Here is a 21616-nt window from a genome sequence, read left to right as displayed (position 1 = left end):
TATATATATATATATATATATATATATATATATATATATATATATATATATATATTCAAGCTCCTGGACAACATTCGGCAAACCAAAGCACATAAGGCGTTTAATCTTGAGCCTATGCGAGTTATGAGGTAAACAATGACTCCCTGATAAAGAGTGGACAGTGTAGACACACAGGACAAGCACCAACAACAAAGTCACCGAAGTTCAGCAAGAGAATGATCCAAGTGCTTAGCTGCTCTCGCCAAATAACTCATGTCCAGTTACAAATTTTCAACAATGTTTGACTAAAACATAAAGATAAGTGGAGCAGTAAAGGTTGAGCTCAACAATGCTGCAGGCAACAGACTTTCTGAAAAATGATTACGTTATTGAATATAAAGGGTGGCTAGAAGCTAATTCAACATAGCCATTTCTTATCATATGTTAATAGCAAAAACATTATTTGGAAATCCACTTTCAGAGCCATTAATTTACAGAGAAATAAATGGGAAGGTTAAATAAATATGTAGCATCTTACCTGCCATTTTTAATCTTTGCTTGTTAGCATATTTCTAATATTTTTGGTCAGGAAAATATTCACTTTCTGCTCTTCACTAAATGTGTACATTTGAACAGATCAGCGGGAGCCATACAAGATGGAGTTTTCTGAGTTTTCCAACTTCACGACAATGTAACTTGCAGTACAAGGTTATGACTGGAGTGCAGAGCCCGAGTCCCATCTCCAGATCTTCAGCTATAGCTTTGTTTAGAAAGGACAACCCTTTGTCACCACTTCTCACCACTTTCTTGAAGAGTGGTGAGAGTATTAATCGCCCACTGTTGTACTCCTTAGTCTGGGCTGGAGGTTTGAGGGGATCACACGTGACAGTCCACCCTTCATGCTTCACTTGTCTGTGTGGTTTGGCAATTATCTCTGATGTTTGCGCTGAGCGGTTTGAATCAAGATTGGCCTTGGGGCAAAAAGATTTTCTATCTCGTTTTGCTTGTAATCAACTTGCTATTGCTATTTTAAAAAATATTGATTAACTTGTATACATGTTTCAGTCATTTGACAACATATTCTGGGTTAAGGTTATGGTCAAGGTCTTTAGTCACAATAAAACCAAAAACTATAGTTGTTTTGTAGAACATTCCTCTTTACGTCATATGTTTATTTCTGTTAATTGATTTTATTGCTTGTAGACTTTGGTCTAAAGTTAGCCAGCTATATTTATATTATATTATATTTATATTTTGAAAGTCATCTGTCCTTTCCTCCTGTATCTACTGCGTTATAACAACGAAATTTCCCCGTGTGTGGACAATAAAGGATTATCTTATCTTATCTTATCTTATTTCCGCACACTGTGCTGACACACACACGCAAGCAGACTACCATTCACTATACAATTCGATTCAAACATGTATGTTTGTACAAATACATAGCAGACAAAAATATCTTCGTCAGTCATTGTGCTTTTGGTTAGATTTGACCACATTATTTGGCTTGGGGCTGAATAATGATGATAATAATTTTAAATTGTTAGAGGATTAGTATTGAGATATAGTAATTAGGCCCGAGCGCCACAAGCTGGCGAGAGGCCTATTAATCTCGTAAGGCCGTGCGAAGCACGGCTGCGAAAGTGCGCACGTAGTTCGCACGAAATCGAGCGCGAAGCACTTGCCCACTTCCAAACACTCACTAACGCACTCCTCCACTCACGCACGCCCCGTGCATACTAATTAGTAGTAGGAAAATGGAACATTACCGTTGTAAACGGGCGAAGCCCGTGCAAAAGTGCGCACTAAACGAGCACTTTACATTGAGATGACGACCGCAAAGCGGTCGTCATCCCCATATAAAGCACTCATTTGCGCTAAGTAGCTCACGAATACGTTCCCCATCTCTTGCATGTTCCGTGCATATAAGCATGTAATGCAAAAATTGAACATTATTACTGTATAGAGGGCCAAAAACACAAAGTGGGCGGAGCCCACTCAAAATTAACGAAAGTACCCTTCAGTGACCAGGGACCCACACCATGAGGTAGGAAAGCGCGAGCGCTTTCCGAAAATGTATAGTTTATGATATTTGGAAAATGGGAAACATTGTTTTCGCATCGGAATATTATTAGGCCCGAGCCCCAGCAGGGCGGAGGGCCTATTGCTCCCGCAACGCTGCCGAAGCATTGTCCCGTATGCGAGAATCCATGCCGCAGGCATGGGCCATGCTTGTATCTGCTCAAATCAATGGAAGTCTATGGGGAGTGGGCGGGGCATCCCGACGGAATAGGGAGTGACGAGCGCGTAAGCGCTCGTAATGATGATTCCACCCCATGGCGGCATCGGGAAGGCTCAGAGCTTTCAAACGATGTATAATTTGTTGTTATAGTGGAAACGGCTATATTGTTTTTGCTAAAAATATTATTATTATTAGGCCCGAGCCCCAGCAGGGGGAGGGCCTATTGCTCCCGCAACGCTGCCGAAGGCAGCGTTGCAACTGTCTGACCAAACATGCGGGCGCAGCCCGCATGTTTGGTACCCCGTCGCCCCTGGCAAGTACAGTGAACTAGCCCATGCCGAAGGCATGGATCATGCATACTTACTCCTGCTATGACAGAAATAGTCAACAATTAGTGAATGGGCGTAGCCCATTCACTAATTGTTGACAACAGCAGCGCGAAGCGCTGCATTCCTCCAAAAACCCTCCTGGCATCGTCCCGTATGCGAGAATCCATGCCGCAGGCATGGGCCATGCTTGTATCTGCTCAAATCAATGGAAGTCTATGGGGAGTGGGCGGGGCATCCCGACGGAATAGGGAGTGACGAGCGCGTAAGCGCTCGTAATGATGATTCCACCCCATGGCGGCATCGGGAAGGCTTAGAGCTTTCAAACGATGTATCATTTGTTGTTATAGTAAAAACGGCTATATTGTTTTTGCTAAAAATATTATTATTAGGCCCGAGCCCCAGCAGGGCGGAGGGCCTATTGCTCCCGCAACGCTGCCGAAGGCAGCGTTGCAACTGTCTTACCAAACATGCGGGCGCAGCCCGCATGTTTGGTGCCCCGTCGCCCCTGGCAAGTACAGTGAACTAGCCCATGCCGAAGGCATGGATCATGCATACTTACTCCTGCTATGACAGAAATAGTCAACAATTAGTGAATGGGCGTAGCCCATTCACTAATTGTTGACAACAGCAGCGCGAAGCGCTGCATTCCTTCAAAAACCCTCCTGGCATCGTCCTGTACGCGAGAATCCATGCCGCAGGCATGGGCCATGCTTGTATCTGCTCAAATCAATGGAAGTCTATGGGGAGTGGGCGGGGCATCCCGACGGAATAGGGAGTGACGAGCGCGTAAGCGCTCGTAATGATGATTCCACCCCATGGCGGCATCGGGAAGGCTTAGAGCTTTCAAACGATGTATAATTTGTTGTTATAGTGGAAACGGCTATATTGTTTTTGCTAAAAATATTATTATTAGGCCCGAGCCCCAGCAGGGGGAGGGCCTATTGCTCCCGCAACGCTGCCGAAGGCAGCGTTGCAACTGTCTTGGTGCCCCGTCGCCCCTGGCAAGTACAGTGAACTAGCCCATGCCGAAGGCATGGATCATGCATACTTACTCCTGCTATGACAGAAATAGTCAACAATTAGTGAATGGGCGTAGCCCATTCACTAATTGTTGACAACAGCAGCGCGAAGCGCTGCATTCCTTCAAAAACCCTCCTGGCATCGTCCTGTACGCGAGAATCCATGCCGCAGGCATGGGCCATGCTTGTATCTGCTCAAATCAATGGAAGTCTATGGGGAGTGGGCGGGGCATCCCGACGGAATAGGGAGTGACGAGCGCGTAAGCGCTCGTAATGATGATTCCACCCCATGGCGGCATCGGGAAGGCTTAGAGCTTTCAAACGATGTATAATTTGTTGTTATAGTGGAAACGGCTATATTGTTTTTGCTAAAAATATTATTATTAGGCCCGAGCCCCAGCAGGGGGAGGGCCTATTGCTCCCGCAACGCTGCCGAAGGCAGCGTTGCAACTGTCTTACCAAACATGCGGGCGCAGCCCGCATGTTTGGTGCCCCGTCTTCCCTGGCAAGTACAGTGAACTAGCCCATGCCGAAGGCATGGATCATGCATACTTACTCCTGCTATGACAGAAATAGTCAACAATTAGTGAATGGGCGTAGCCCATTCACTAATTGTTGACAACAGCAGCGCGAAGCGCTGCATTCCTCCAAAAACCCTCCTGGCATCGTCCCGTACGCGAGAATCCATGCCGCAGGCATGGGCCATGCTTGTATCTGCTCAAATCAATGGAAGTCTATGGGGAGTGGGCGGGGCATCCCGACGGAATAGGGAGTGACGAGCGCGTAAGCGCTCGTAATGATGATTCCACCCCATGGCGGCATCGGGAAGGCTTAGAGCTTTCAAACGATGTATCATTTGTTGTTATAGTAAAAACGGCTATATTGTTTTTGCTAAAAATATTATTATTATTATTATTATTATTATTATTTTTCTTGTTCTTCTTCAGCGCTTTGATCTCTAATTTGACCCCCTGAACATGCTCAAAAACTCACCAAACTTTGCCCAAAATTCAGAATCGGCGAAAAATTTTATTTTTTCTGGGCCATTTTTTTTTTCGTTAAAAAATGGCGCGACAGCGCCACCGACAAAAGTCAAAATACATTGCGCCTATGGGAGACGCCCCGAGGTCAACTTTGGCGTAAAGCTACGAAATTCGGGACACGCATTCCTCTCGTGAGGATAAACAAAAAAAATCATTGTGGCCACGCCCCCAAACTTACCCTATGGCCGCCATCTTCCTTTGAAAATGAAAACAAGCTGAGTTAGCCATTTTGTTTACGTCAAACTTTGACGAACTCCTCCTAGGGCGTTTTGCCCACCGACTTCAAAATCGGCGTACGTCCTCTGGACAAGTGGGGCATCTAAAGTTATTCAATTTTTTGAGATACCTTTTACGGTCTGTGTGCGGCGCAGCCGCAAAGTTGGACAACTTATTTTGGAATATTGCAGGTCTAAAAATTGCTCCCATTTGATCAAAACCAGTCCGATTAGGACCAAATTTGAATCAGTTGTTAAACTTTCTAGTTTGGACCAGTTTAGGCTGACAAAATTGAAATGGCAGTGATAGCGCCCCCTACAGAGTGACCTTTAAATTAACATTGAAGGTCAAAAATTAGTTTTACCAAAATTGTCTAAACTTTACCCAAAATTCTATTTTGCCGTCCCGATCACAAAAGCCAATCACAAAAATGCCTAAATTTTTACGCCGTAGTCGTAGCGATGACAGAAACCTCCCATGTTATCCCTATGGGAAAACCACAAAATCTCTCAAATTACCACATTTTTATGTTTTACACTTTAACGAAGTCCTCCTAGTGCGTTTTGCCCACCAACCTCAAAATCGGTGTACGTCCTCTAGACAAGTGGTGTATCTAAAGTTATCCAAATTCTAAGGATAACTTTTACGGTCTTTGTGCGACGGAGCCGCAAACGTTTCCCAGAATTCTGACTATTTGGCCTTCAGAGTGGCCTATAAACAATAGAGTTTTTCCAAATGACATGATATTTTGAACGAAATTCTAATTTGCCATCCTGATCATACAAGTATGAGAGCCAAAGTCATATTTTGTACGGCGTAACCGTAGCGTTGACAGAAACATCCCATGTTATCCTTATGGGAAAATCGTAGAATCGCTCAAATCACCACATTTTTACGCTTCACACTTTAACAAACTCCTCCTAGGGCGATTGTCCGATCAAGTTCATATTTGGAGAATATCATCTACACAAGCGGGGCATCAAAACTTACCCATATTTTGATTCTAAGTGCTACGGTCTCTGTGTGGCGGACCCGCAAATATATGTCAGAAATGGGAAAACAGCGAAATCTCTAAAATCACCACATTTTTACGCTTCACACTTTAACGAACTCCTCCTAGGCCGATTGCCCGATCAAGCTCATATTTGGGGAAAATCATCTACACAAACGGGGCATCAAAAGTTATCCATATTTTGATTTTAAGTGGTACGGTCTCTGTGCCGTGGAGCTGCAAATATACTGTCACAAATGGGAAAAACGCCAAATCCTTGAAATGTTCACATTTACGCTTCACACTTTAACAAACTCCTCCGTGGGCAATAGCTCGATCAAGCTTTACTTTGGGAAAAATCATCTACACAAGCGCGGCATCAAAAGTTATCCATATTTTTATTCCAAGTGCTACGGTCTCTGTGCGGCGGCGCAGCAAATTTGACTGACACTTGTGTTCATTTGCACTGGATTGGCCATGTCCAATGTGTCGCCGTCTGTCAAGTTCTTTTTTTATTCAAGACACAATAACGGCGCCATCTTTATCAAGTCAAAAGCGCAGAGTCGGAAGGCCGGCGGCCCGCGAGGGCCGTTGGATGCCGCTTGCGGCTTTAATTATTATTATTTTTCTTGTTCTTCTTCAGCGCTTTGATCTCTAATTTGACCCCCTGAACATGCTCAAAAACTCACCAAACTTTGCCCAAAATTCAAAATCGGCGAAAAATTTTATTTTTTCTGGGCCATTTTTTTTTCCGTTAAAAAATGGCGCGACAGCGCCACCGACAAAAGTCAAAATACATTGCGCCTATGGGAGACGCCCCGAGGTCAACTTTGGCGTAAAACTACGAAATTCGGGACACGCATTCCTCTCGTGAGGATAAACAAAAAAAATCATTGTGGCCACGCCCCCAAACTTACCCTATGGCCGCCATCTTCCTTTGAAAATGAAAACAAGCTGAGTTAGCCATTTTGTTTACGTCAAACTTTGACGAACTCCTCCTAGGGCGTTTTGCCCACCGACTTCAAAATCGGCGTACGTCCTCTGGACAAGTGGGGCATCTAAAGTTATTCAATTTTTTGAGATACCTTTTACGGTCTGTGTGCGGCGCAGCCGCAAAGTTGGACAACTTATTTTGGAATATTGCAGGTCTAAAAATTGCTCCCATTTGATCAAAACCAGTCCGATTAGGACCAAATTTGAATCAGTTGTTAAACTTTCTAGTTTGGACCAGTTTAGGCTGACAAAATTGACATGGCAGTGATAGCGCCCCCTACAGAGTGACCTTTAAATTAACATTGAAGGTCAAAAATTTGTTTTACCAAAATTGTCTAAACTTTACCCAAAATTCTATTTTGCCGTCCCGATCACAAAAGCCAATCACCAAAATGCCTAAATTTTTACGGCGTAGTCGTAGCGATGACAGAAACCTCCCATGTTATCCCTATGGGAAAACCACAAAATCTCTCAAATTACCACATTTTTATGTTTTACACTTTAACGAAGTCCTCCTAGTGCGTTTTGCCCACCAACCTCAAAATCGGTGTACGTCCTCTAGACAAGTGGTGTATCTAAAGTTATCCAAATTTTAAGGATAACTTTTACGGTCTTTGTGCGACGGAGCCGCAAACGTTTCCCAGAATTCTGACTATTTGGCCTTCAGAGTGGCCTATAAACAATAGAGTTTTTCCAAATGACATGATATTTTGAACAAAATTCTAATTTGACATCCTGATCATAAAAGTATGAGAGCCAAAGTCATATTTTGTACGGCGTAACCGTAGCGTTGACAGAAACATCCCATGTTATCCTTATGGGAAAATCGCAGAATCGCTCAAATCACCACATTTTTACGCTTCACACTTTAACAAACTCCTCCTAGGCCGATTGCCCGATCAAGCTCATATTTGGGGAAAATCATCTACACAAACGGGGCATCAAAAGTTATCCATATTTTGATTTTAAGTGGTACGGTCTCTGTGCCGTGGAGCTGCAAATATACTGTCACAAATGGGAAAAACGCCAAATCCTTGAAATGTTCACATTTACGCTTCACACTTTAACAAACTCCTCCGTGGGCAATAGCTCGATCAAGCTTTACTTTGGGAAAAATCATCTACACAAGCGGGGCATCAAAAGTTATCCATATTTTTATTCCAAGTGCTACGGTCTCTGTGCGGCGGCGCAGCAAATTTGACTGACACTTGTGTTCATTTGCACTGGATTGGCCATGTCCAATGTGTCGCCGTCTGTCAAGTTCTTTTTTTATTCAACACACAATAAGGGCGCCATCTTTATCAAGTCAAAAGCGCAGAGTCGTAAGGCCGGCGGCCCGCGAGGGCCGTTGGATGCCGCTTGCGGCTTTAATTTTTCTTGTTCTTCATCGCTTTGAACTCTAATTTGACCCCCTGAACATGCTCAAAAACTCACCAAACTTTGCCCAAAATTCAGAATCGGCGAAAAATGTAATTTTTTCTGGGCCATTTTTTTTTTCGTTAAAAAATGGCGCGACAGCGCCACCGACAAAAGTCAAAATACATTGCGCCTATGGGAGACGCCCCGAGGTCAACTTTGACGTAAAGCTACGAAATTCGGGACACGCATTCCTCTCGTGAGGACAAACAAAAAAAATCATTGTGGCCACGCCCCCAGACTTACCCTATGGCCGCCATCTTCCTTTGAAAATGAAAAACACGCTGTGTTAGCCATTTTGTTCACGTCAAACTTTGACGAACTCCTCCTAGGGCGTTTTGCCCACCAACTTCAAAATCGGCGTACGTTCTCTGGACAAGTGGGGCATCTAAAGTTATCCAATTTTTTGAGATACCTTTTACGGTCTGTGTGCGGCGCAGCCGCAAAGTTGGACAACTTATTTTGGAATATTGCAGATCTAAAAATTGCTCCCATTTGATCAAAACCAGTCCGATTAGGACCAAATTTGAATCAGTTGTTAAACTTTCTAGTTTGGACCAGTTTAGGCTGACAAAATTGAAATGGGCGCGATAGCGCCCCCTACAGAGTGACCTTTAAATTAACATTGAAGGTCAAAAATTTGTTTTACCAAAATTTTCTAAACTTTACCCAAAATTCTATTTTGGCGTCCCGATCAAAAAAGCCAATCAGACAAATGCCTTAATTTTTACGGCGTAGTCGTAGCGATGACATAAATCTCCCATGTTATCCCTATGGGAAAACCGCTAAATCTCTCGAATATCCACATTTTTCTGTTTCAAACTTTGACGAACTCCTCCTAGTGCGTTTTGCCCACCGACCTCAAAATCGGTGTACGTCCTCTAGACAAGTGGGGCATCTAAAGTTATCCAAATTTTAAGGATAGCTTTTAAGGTCTCTGTGCGACGGAGCCTCAAACGTTTCCCAGAATTCTGACTATTTGGCCTTCAGAGTGGCCTATAAGCAATAGAGTTTTTCCAAATGACATGATATTTTGCACAAAATTCTAATTTGCCATCCTGATCATAAAAGTATGAGAGACAAAGTCATATTTTGTACAGCGTAACCGTAGCCATGACAGAAATATCCCATGTTATCCTTATGGGAAAATCGCGAAATCCCTCAAATCACCACATTTTTACGCTTCACACTTTAACAAACTCCTCCTAGGGCGATTGTCCGATCAAACTCATATTTAGGGAAAATCATCTATACAAGCGGGGCATCAAAAGCTATCCATATTTTGATTCTAAGTGCTACGGTCTCTGTGTGGCGGACCCGCAAATATATGTCAGAAATGGGAAAACAGCGAAGTCTCTAAAATGACCACATTTTTACGCTTCACACTTTAACAAACTCCTCCTAGGGCGATAGCTCGATCAAGTTCATATTTGGGGGAAATCATCTACACAAGGGAAGCATCAAAAGTTAGTCATATTTGGATTCTAAGTGCTACGGTCTCTGTGCCGTGGAGCTGCAAATATACTGTCACAAATGGGAAAAACGCTAAATCTATGAAATGTTCAAATTTATGCTTCACACTTTAACAAACTCCTCCGTGGGCAATAGCTCGATCAAGCTTTACTTTGGGAAATATCATCTACACAAGCGGGGCATCAAAAGTTATCCATATTTATATTCTAAGTGCTACGGTCTCTGTGCGGCGGCGCAGCAAATTTGACTGACACTTGTGTTCATTTGCACTGGATTGGCCATGTCCAATGTGTCTCCGTCTGTCAAGTTCTTTTTTAATTCAACACAATAAGGGCGCCATCTTTATCAAGTCGAAAGCGCAGAGTCGGAAGGCCGGCGGCCCGCGAGGGCCGTTGGATGCCGCTTGCGGCTTTAATTCTTTCTTCTTCTTCTCGGGACCAACCCCCCTATTTTTCACCCAGTGAACATTGACGAAAAGTCACAAAAATTTGCACACCTCTAAAAATCGTGCCTCTCTACATTCTGGCTATTTCCCTTTTCTAAAATAAAAAAAATTGGCGCGTCAGCGCCCCCAAATGTACCAAAAATGCATTGAGAGATGGGAACTGACCCAAAAAAAATTTGATCGTAGAATCATGAAATTTGGCGCAGAGGTAGATGGTGACAAGAGAAGTAAAAAATATTATTACGGCAACGCCGTCCGCCCAACCAAATGTCGGCCATATTGCTTCAAAAATGGCTAAACATGACTTCGGAGTTTTTCCAAACGTCGTACTTTTACAAACTCCTCCCAGGGCGTTGGCCCTAAAAAGCTGAAATTTGGTGAAAATGCTACTGAGGAGTGGGACATCAAAAGTTATCCAAATTACATTGATACCTCTCACGGTCTCTGTGCGGCGAAGCCGCAAACTGTAGCAAGAATTTCAGAAATCTCCCAAATTTAACATTTCTGCCGTTTGCGCAGATAAAGTCCGAATTGCGTCAAATTAGAATCAGTTGTTAAACTCTTTGCCCTAAACCTACTTGAAGTGAAATAAATTAATTTGGAGCCACAGCGCCCCCTACAGATTTTATATGGAGGTTAAATATTTAGTTTTGCGAAATTATATGAAATTTGACACACAACTCAATTTTGGCATCCCCATCAAAAAAGTCAATGAGACCCATGTCATAATTGTTATGGCGTTGCCGTAGCGATGACCAAAACCTCCCATGTTATTCCAATGGGGAAATCGCCAGAACATGTTTACACTTTAGACTTTCACAAACTCCTCTTAGGGCGTTAGACATATTAACCTGAAATTTGGTGAGACTCATCTTCAGGGGTGGACCATCAAAAGTTATCCACATTTTTATTCAAAGAGTCACGGTGTCTGTGCGGCAAAGCCGCACATTTTGCCAAGAATTCAAAATAAAATTGCTTTTTGATGGTAAAACAAAGGGGAGAAGATGTGACAGCGTCACAGATTCAGCAGTAGGCGTAATAAAAGGACAATTGGGGCGCGTTAGCGCCCCCTCCTCTTGCGGCGTGGCGGCGGCGTGGCGAGGGCCGATCATTGCCGCTTGCGGCTATATTTCAATTTACAATTGAAGTTTAGTTTCAAACTCAAGACTTAAGATACATCTATTTCAGGGGATGTTGGTAGAGGTCCAGAGTTAGCCGGTTTTCTACATAATAAGACCCAATGGAGATATTATATACATACAAATGTCAGTTGCTGATATTTCAGTTTATAATGTGATTACATCTTGAGCTTGCAGCACTTATTTTTGTTACTTTTACACAGCTATTGCAAAAAGACAATACAAGGTCTATGGGCACCCAGTGGACCAGTGTGTATTGCGTTACCTCATCAACAACCTTCTGCCACAGCCCGGGGTGTCATTAAACATTCATAGCATCCAATAAGATCGTTTAAAGGTCGCGGTTTTTAAATGAGCAGCGTGGCACCTGTTCAACAGAGACATTGTGCAACAGGCGTCCTACACACTTCAGTAAATGTCAACAGTTCATTGGGCTCTCATGCTCCACAAACACACACTGCCTCCGCTGGATGCTATCGCCATGGAAACGGATGCCATGCGGCGAGAGAGTGGGACTTCAGATGTGAGCGGGGCGAGTCGGGTTAGGAGGTGAAAGCGAGGGAGTAAGTGCCAAGGCAGAGGGATCAAGACTGTGACCAAGGATGAAAGACGCAAAGTGGACTGAGGCCGATTATAAGCTGCATTTTAATTAATACTTCACTTCAGCTTAACTTGTTTTTAAAGCTTGTATGCATTATATTGGATTTTGTGAGTTGTAAATAGCCAGCCCTATTGCATTGCCTCAGTTCTTATCATATTTTTAATTGAAGCTGTTTGTAATAGAACCAAACAAACATAATTTACAAAGAAATGGGAGAAGCAGAAGTGTGTGAAAGCTTAACCCCTATTTCCACTTTCACAAGTTCTACAACTGTTTAGATTCTGGCATAACCATTACACAACCTAAGTGATTACAATTATGAAAATACAGTTGGAATTATGACTATGATTATGAGAGCCTGGTTTATTATATAATGGATATAATCAGCTATATATTACATTCATGGAAGCTGGATATTGGTTCATTTGAAAGCTTGAATACGTAACTGATAACCAGGAGTGTACAGATGCTGGTGATAGTAGTTACAAACACAGCTTTATTGTCTGACTAAACATTTGCAAAGTGTGAAACATTCTTGCCTTGTAACTCAACTTTCCACATATGTCTGGCAAAAGTAACTACTTCAAAGTGCTTTTAAAAGGAAATCAAAAGCTGGTGCTATTTATGGTTGAAAAAGTATTATGCCAGATTCTGTAAGTGCGAAAAGTTTTAAACCTGCCAACAAATACAGAGATCTGCAGAGCTGTGAAAGTGAACGCTGTTTTAACACATTTCTGATAGACTGTCACAATATTGTCTGTGAACAAGATCATCTCTAAAAATATGTTCATTTTTGTCAATATTACAAATACACCCAATTAAAACTCCATAAGGATCGGTTCTTAAAGTGAGAGGCAGCGTCTGTTGACTCAGGGCTCACAGCACGAGCCTCTACTGTCTGTGACCTTGTGATGAGATGCCTGAGAAAAGGAAAATATCTCCCTGCGGGCGACTGCTCCAGAGACTGCAAGTGTTTGTAAAAGGCAGAGTAAAGGAGGTCAATGGAGAAATGTGTTAAACCGTCTCAAAGAAGGCCACATGGGGCTAAGAAATGCACAGAAAGTTCTCAGGAGGATATTGAAATGATGTGCAATACTGCCTAAAAGATTCTTTGTAGTTTGTGCTGGGCAATTAATCGAAAGATCAGGAGTCAATGAGTCTAACGGTCAATGACATGGTTGGGGTTTTGGAATTGAGAGGTCCACCGCCAACACATCGTTAGTAAAAGTATGTATACGTAGTTACATATTGTTAGTAAAAGTATGTATACGTAGTTACATATTGTTAGTAAAAGTATGTATACGTAGTTACATATTGTTAGTAAAAGTATGTATAATTACATATTGTTAGTAAACGTATGTATACGTAGTTACATATTGTTAGTAAAAGTATGTATAATTACATATTGTTAGTAAAAGTATGTATAGTTACACATTGTTAGTAAAAGTATGTATAGTTACACATTGTTAGTAAAAGTATGTAAAGTTACATATTGTTAGTAAAAGTATGTATAGTTACACATTGTTAGTAAAAGTATGTATAGTTACATATTGTTAGTAAAAGTATGTATAGTTACACATTGTTAGTAAAAGTATGTATAGTTACATATTGTTAGTAAAAGTATGTATAGTTACACATTGTTAGTAAAAGTATGTATAGTTACACATTGTTAGTAAAAGTATGTATAGTTACATATTGTTAGTAAAAGTATGTATAGTCACACATTGTTAGTAAAAGTATGTATAGTTATATATTGTTCGTAAAAGTATGTATAGTTACACATTGTTAGTAAAAGTATGTATAGTTAGTCAGTGATTTATTTTTTTCCCCATGCTCTATATGTAGCGGTAGGCGAGGCGACGTTAACAAAAAACTATATCTGGAGATTTGTTTGGGATTATATGTATAATATTCAGACATTTTTCACAATGTATGAGGGCCAAAATAACTTTCTACCCTTATTTTAAAGATTAAACTTTAAGTTTATCTGTTTGTGTAAGTGTGTGTGTTATCCACTTCCTGCTTTGTCACCATGGAGATGTTATTGCTTTGCCTGGTATTAAGATATCCTGCTATTCTTTTACATTCACACATCATTACAAGTGTTTTTCATGGCTAAACTAATAGCTTGTAAAACATTCTTATTTTGACCGGGTCACCTCTCTGGGGGCTCAGCTCTGGCCTCGAAGTCTAAAGAATGAAGTTTAAAGAATGAAGTCTAAAGAATTAAATCTAAAGAATGAAGAATGGAAAAAAAATATCTTCTAAAGAATAAAGTCTGGCCGTAATGTAACACTTTGGATACCAACTGCCATAAAACATTATAGAAGAAGAAAAAAAAGACCTGTAACTTGGCCTGATGGTTTCACCTCCAAGATAGATAAGATGCAATACATTTCAGGTAAAGCAATAACATCTCCATGGAGACAAGTAGCACCTGCTTCTTCTGGGAGTTCACCTTCCACCATGATGGGTTTACTCCTCCTGTCACTCAGACACACAGACTAAGCGGTTGGGGAAAAGATGTGAAATCTGTGTTTTCACATTGAGCTGAACAGAAAATCACTGGCTCACTATATGTGTATGTATGAGCTTTCCAAATTACCAAATTGTTACAGAGTTAGTGTTAGTGATGTTCAATTCCATCTCATCACCACCCTCATGTAAATAAAGCATTTACCACTGAATTAAAAAAAAACTCTCACGTATCGGTTTTGTATAATAGTGGGCAATAATAACAGATATATCTACAGAATATCACATTAACTTTTTCAGATCTCTTTTTGAGGTTATTTTGAATAGTATGACTCATAGACAATAAACTCAAACCCTCCAAAACAACAATTGTGCAAATACACATTTTTCTCTAGTTTTGTATATTGAATGCATGGCCTGATGGATATATGCACCCACCTTTCTTGAATTCCTCCAGCATGGAGTCCAGCTTGGTGTCGTGGAACACAAAATGCACCGGATGGTTGTAGAACTTGGTGATGGTCTTGAGGGTGGTGGCATCGTCCGGGTCGACGAACGCCAAATCTTTGACAAACAAGATGTCCACTATATTCGACCGCTCGTCCTCGTAGACAGGTATCCTCGTGTATCCACTTTCCATGATTTCCGACATGGTGTTGAAGTCTAACAGCGCTCCACTGTGAATCATAAAGCAGTCACCCAGAGGAGTCATGACATCCTCCACAGTTTTGGTCCTTAGCTCCAGCGCTCCTTGGATCATGTTAAGTTCCTCTTTCACCAGATCATTATAGGGCTCTGTCACCTTGAGCATCTCCACCAGCTTCTCCCTATTGTAAACAGTGCCTATTTCTTGTCCCAAAACGCAGTCTAAAAGCTTACTAATGGGCCACGAGAGCGGGAAAGTCAACAGCATGAACAACTTAGTGAGGAGGATAGTGTTGGCACCTACAGCCAAACCGTGGCGCGAGCAAAGAGCTTGAGGGATGATCTCTCCAAAGATGACAATGCCAACGGTAGAAGCCGCGACTGCTCCTAAACCTGAGCCTATGAGGTCGTCCAGGAGGATTGTAAGAGTGGTGTTGACCAGGACGTTGCCCAGAAGAAGGGAGCACAACAGATAGTTACCTTTCCTGCGTATTGGCTCGATCTTTCGTGCGTATTTCTTCTCCTTCTCCGTGCCACACTTCTGCACTATGCGCAACTCCATGGGATCCAGCGCCATCAATCCAAGGTTAAGCCCACTGAACATGCCAGAAAGCACCAAGAGGCAGGCGATGAGGATGATCTGAAGCCACAAGGGCAGGAGAGACTTTTTCTCCTCCACAACACGCAACCTGCCGTCAGTTTCATCCAGCAGTTGCCAGTTGGTGGAGTCGAGGCTGTCCCGGACGCACAAGCCGAACACTTTGACCACCTCGCTCTTGCGGAGCTGTTTGACCCGAAGGCTGACCACTCCGGCTGTGTTGTCGTTGGACACGTTCATGACTTTCCCCATGATGACATCTATCGTGGTCTCGGGACAAGTCCTGTTGAACTGCATCTCTATCGCGCCCAGGTCGTCCTCGTCCTCTTTCTCGCTGGAGAAGAGCTCCGTGAACCGGACCAGACCCGCGCTCTTGGGGAGCAAGTGCAGCCCGTAAAACCTGCAGAGGATGTCACTGCCCTCGGTCACCTGGATCACCCCTTTATCCGTGGTGGCCGCCGGCTTGTCGCTCCTCTCCAGCCGCATGCCAAGGATCCTCGTCTCCCGGCCCGCCAACTCAGTCTGGGCTCGGATGAAAGCGCAGGTAAACACGAGTAAAGTTAGTCTTAACCATCGTCCACTCGAGTCTACCGCCATGTTTGTTGCGCTCACTGAGAATGGGGGAACTGACGTCACGTAACTCTTTGGCACTGACCCGGCCCCCTCATTATCATACTTCAAAAACTGCAGCCAATCAGAGGCCAGTGCGTCACCTTCTTCTTCTTTGGCGTTTAAACACGACCCGGCCCCTTTTGAGTTCACTCTTTATTACATTTACTTCTTCTTCTTCTTCTTCTTCTTCTTCTTCTTCTTCTTCTTCTTCTTCTTCTTCTATGGTGTTTTATGGCGGGACACAACAACATCAATACACAAAACAACAACAAAGAAGACTGTGTAATGCATTACACTTTACTACGTTGTAGTTCTAGAACTTCTTGTACTTGTAGCGTATGTAGTGTATTCGTCATTCAGTGATCATGGCAACTGTACAGGATACGGTCATGCATTACGCACTCGGAATGGCTTGTTGCCATTGTGCAGTTTTATTTTGAGTTGTAGTATTAGAGTCAAGTTACGTCATGTTCAAATGATCAAATATTTTAAACAGTGGACTTCAATTTTACACGTGTTAAACATAAACACAAAATAGCTTTGACAAAATCATTTAGTATGATTTGATCTGAAGAAAATGAAAAATAAGCGACACAATCCCGGTACAGCTGATGTAAAAGTTCCACCTACTCTGTAGAAGTTGGACTGGACAACGCTGCTGCTGCTGGGCCATTATTATAAGTACAGCGCGCCCCCTTGTGGCGGAATGTCTACACTGCACCTACAAATGTAAATAGTTTAAGTTGGATATTGTTTTACCAAATATACTGGATCAAGTTTGATGTTTCAAATATATTTTTGATTTATGCAAATAATTTAAACGAACTGTAGCCTCCGCTGAACAACGACCACTGCAAATGTTGGATTAATAGTGACATGAAACGTTGATAATGGTCAGTAAATGCGCGTCACTCGCACCATGTGGTGGCACGTGCAGTGCAGGGGTCAAACTACATCGTCATAAGCAGAAGTGGGTAGGACTCAGTTACATTTACTTTATACAGTTACTTGAGTAATATATATATATAATATATATATATATATATATATATATATATATATATATATATATATATATATATATATATATATATATATATATACACACTCTTACCTTTAACTTACGTAACAAAACGCTTTAAGTTATCAATATTGTATTATTAATTTGCCAAAATATAGGCTACATAAAGTCCAGAAACATTGAGAAATTGATTCACTCAAAAATCAGGACAATTCTATGACGAACATAACATTTACAGTTTTTTACGATTGAATAAACACAATTTTGATTGTTTTGTTTTATTTAGCAAAACACTACACACAATTAGCACAACCACAAACCCAATTAGCAAAACACCTTAGCTCCTTTGCAAAATTAACCACTCTTGTAAAAACTCTACACTAATTTATCAAAACCATATTTTTTTACCATATGAAACACACACGTTGCATATGACTTAACTATGTTTGCACCAGTTACACACTGCTGTGGAAAACCTTAAACACTTTTGGCTAATCCTGCTTCTAAGTGCATAGAGTCGTATGGGTGAAGTACACCGTGAATTTGCAAAACATCGCTCAGATTTGGAACTGGAAACACACACTTTTTGCAATACAACACACACAGTGAACACTACACACACTTGTATGCATCACTGTAGATGCCACACAGGACACAAACTAATGCTGTTGACAATGTCATTTATTTTTTTCCATATACTCAAGCCAACATGGCAAAAAAAAAAAAATCCCAGTTTTCGTGAACATAACATTTTATCCAGTAAAAAAAAGAACCCTTCCAAACTCCTCCCCCTCCTCCTCCTGCTTGAACTCTACCTCGACCTCCACCTCTACCTCGACCTCTACCTCTGGCACAGCCTCTGCCTCCTTCTACTTCTCCTTCTCCTCCTCTTCCTCCTTCCCATCCTCACTCTTCCTCTTCCTCTTCCTTCCATGTTGGTTCAGTTTGGTGAACTCACATGCTGCATTTTTATAGTGCTTAAACCTGATTGGTGAGTCTACAATTAAGCGATCTTGTGTTTGGTCACCTAATGGCAGTGTTCAATGAGCTGGCACATGGGTGTGGTCATTTGACAGTCAGTGCTTTAGAATTGCAAAGAAGTGACATTTTGATAAACTTCTGTGTCAAAATACATACAAGTGTGTTCAGTGTTGTAAATCACTGTGTGTGTTGTTTTGCACAAAGTGTGAACTGACTTATTGTGTTTACAGTGGTGCAAATCTGAGGCCGGGTTTTGCTCCTTCACTGTAAGGTTTTGATAATTGGGCAAAACTTTAGATTTTAGTGTTTATTCAATCGTAAAAAACTGTAATAGTTATGAAAAAGCTGTGCAAAATACTTTTTACTCTAAAAGTAACATTTTAAACCTGTACTTCAATACTTTTACTTAAGTAGATTTTTATTCATTTTACTTGACTTAAGTAACTAAATCGAGTACTTCTTCAACCACTGCATTTACTGGAGTACATTTTGGCCACTCTACCCACCTTTAGTCTTGTGTCATGTGTGGTGTCTACAGTTGATTGATTAATTTTCCTTAAAGAGCGATCAACATCATTTTCCTGCATAAACCTTTGGTGAACAAACCTTTTCCTTGAACAAACTGGTTTTGCTTTCATAATTATTGATATGAGACAGAATGTTTTTCCAAAAGTAGTATGTTAAATAGTGTAAAAATTGCACCATTTAAAGGCACTTAATTCCATAATTACTTTTACACTTATGCATTTTAGTGTACAGCAGCCGAGATAAGACATTATGATACAGGTGCAGTGACTTAACACTGGGTCAAAGACCACCTATTTCATCAACTGGCTAACTCTTCACTGCTTTATCTTTCAGGGGCCTGAAATCCATGAAGACAGATGTAGCTTCAGCACTGTTGACTCCAGGCTGAGCTGCGATTGGGCCGTGGAAAGGGGTGGAGATGAACTAACACGAGGAGACACAGAAAAGCTTTAAGAGCTGGTGGTGAGTTTGGACTCCAAAGATATACCTGCAGTGGAATAGTTCAGATGTTGAATCTTTGGTAAAATAAACTAAGCTTGACAAAAGCATGTGACGTGTGCTTTTATTGGCATTTGAACCGTCAATAGTTAACCGCTTCTTTATCAGTGTCAGCCCAGGTCATTCACTTTACAAATGTGGTCCCCCAAAGATATGGGTTTGCAAACGTGCGAGCTGTTCCTCTCCTGCGCCCACTTTCACCGCTCTCAACCACAAATCTGGGCCTTTGCCAGCCATCTTCCCTCAGCGACAGTTAAAGTGCCGCAGTGCCCCACCTCCAGGCCACCTCCTCCACTCCCTTCAGTCCGGTCTTTCAGGACATTTTGTATAGTTCCAGCCGCAGCCTGTGTGAACTAGTTATGTCCGCAAATAGAAATATCAAAGTGCTCGCCCTCTACACACATTTGTACTCCGTCTGAAACAGTTCAACTATCTCTGGAGAAACTGAATACTGTCAATTCTCACAGAGTAAACAGAGGTGAGGATCTTTATGGGTTCACTCAGTAACAAGGTTGTAACACTTGACACGACTTCTGTGGTCTCTGAATGACCAGGAAACATGACTCAATTGAGGTATTTCTGATAATGTTGTCACGATAGTAAATTTCAAACTCGAATCCGATACAAAGGAAAAAGCATGTGATACAATAGAATTTAATTTTCAATAGTAGCTTCTTTAAAATTAAAATGTGGTTTTATACAATTTCCTCGTTCTAAAACTATTCAGGAAATGTCACAACTTTGTCTTATTTAAAACATTACTTATGATTTAGTTGTATCTGTAATAAGACTGGATATTTTGTTATTTGCGGAGAACAATATGTTAAATAATTGCGGTCTTTGAAATGAGCTATTTGCCACAAGTACGTTGCACCCCAAGTTCATATAAAAAAAAATGTTGGAGCCTAGATCACACATTGTACATTGACACATTTATCATATTCCATACATTTATTATCCTTTTACTATCACAATTCATTCATTACCACCATATTGCCTTCAGGCGATAACTAAAGCTCTCTGCTATTTCACCGTGTCCATACTTCACCGTGATTGGTCAAATCCGCCTGTCACTCCCTCTCAGCCCGACAGAGACTGACCAATAGGAAGAGTGTGTAAAGCGTCATTAAACAGAGAATTACAGAATCATGATATGGCACGGCGAGTTTATTTGTAGAGCACAATTCTTACACAAGGCAATTCAAAGTGCATTCAAGAGCATTAAAATCACAAAACAGATTAAGACCTAAAAGAGAAGAGTGCAAATACAATCCTTTCAGTCAAAATCAAATCATTATTAATATTATTATTGTCATATTGCCTTGCCCTAATGCTAAAGAAAACAGAATTAATTTGTGTTGTGTATTTTGTATTAAACCATCAGCAAATGCACAGATCATTATTTAGCATTTTGTTAAATAATAAGATACAACTTTGATGAGGGAACACAATTATAAATACTATGTCCCCTTTAACATAAATATACAAATGCGAAATCTGCTGTTCAGTTGTTTATTTCCTTAAAACTCCTATAAGTTAAGTGTGTTCATGATGTCAAAAGGGCAGTGGGCAGGCTGGACAAATGCACTCACATTCCAGCTCGTTCCAGTGGACACCTTTGGTCCATCTACACGTGGTATGTGGGCTCTCAGCACTTTTCTGACACTTGAAACACAAGAGCTATTTCTGCGGATTGTGTTGGTTGGACATAAACTCAAATGGACATGTGGTCGTAATGCCGCCCTTTGACATTGGCGCAACAATTTCAATGAAACCGTTGGATTTTTTCAGCGAGCGATCGATTGCACGGTCTCCTCTGGACTTTGGCTCTGTTGATAAACAGCGCAGATCTGTCTCCCTTAAACTGGATAGACCCAGTCACGACAGAGCTCCACGCTGCCGCACCGAAGGTCAATACACCCTTTACACCCACTACACCCACCCAGGGACCTGTGAGTGTTTTGAACCGGGATAGCACTCAGAAAACTAGACAGCAAGTCAGCAAGGAGCCATAATGTTGCCTTGAATGCTTCTCTCCTATTCACAAATACAAAATAAAAACACTCAGATCATAATCAATGCTAAAACTAGAATATAGATATTCATTTGACCAATTATTGATACAGAAAAAGGACATAAATAGGACCAAGTATAAAGATCACATGAAGATAAATACATATATATCATTTTAGGGTGAAAAATATATTCTGTTATATTGAAATGTGTTGTTAAAAATGTATTTTGATCATAATTGTTTGACGTCCTTCATATTGTAAAGTGAAAAGTGCCTATAAATAAAATGCAATATTATTATGATTATTATGAATTGATTAGCCTTTTCCTTAGTATCAAAATTCAAAATGGAATGTTAG

General features: G+C 41.3%; 1 protein-coding gene across 3 annotated transcripts in view; it reads right to left on the bottom strand.

Annotated features, from left to right (window-relative positions):
• Positions 1-16245, bottom strand: part of LOC140346381 (metal transporter CNNM4) — a 46802-nt gene extending 30557 nt beyond the window's left edge. For 2 of the 3 annotated variants that reach the window (XM_072432404.1, XM_072432405.1), the window contains exon 1: positions 14800-16242. In XM_072432404.1, coding sequence (XP_072288505.1) covers positions 14800-16201 — 1402 coding nt within the window. In that variant the 5' untranslated portion in view covers positions 16202-16242. Of the gene's footprint in view, positions 1-14799 lie in introns of all 3 variants that reach the window. The other variant, XM_072432406.1, reaches the window with a different exon arrangement.
• Between the last annotated feature and the right edge of the window lie 5371 nt (positions 16246-21616).

Source organism: Eucyclogobius newberryi, unplaced genomic scaffold (genome assembly GCF_026437365.1).
Source record: "Eucyclogobius newberryi isolate DKJ021-1_F unplaced genomic scaffold, fEucNew1.0.hap1 SCAF_6, whole genome shotgun sequence".
NCBI classification, from domain to species: Eukaryota; Metazoa; Chordata; class Actinopteri; order Gobiiformes; family Gobiidae; genus Eucyclogobius; species Eucyclogobius newberryi.
Note: the sequence above shows the minus strand (reverse complement) of the source record. Positions and strands in the feature narration are given on the sequence as shown.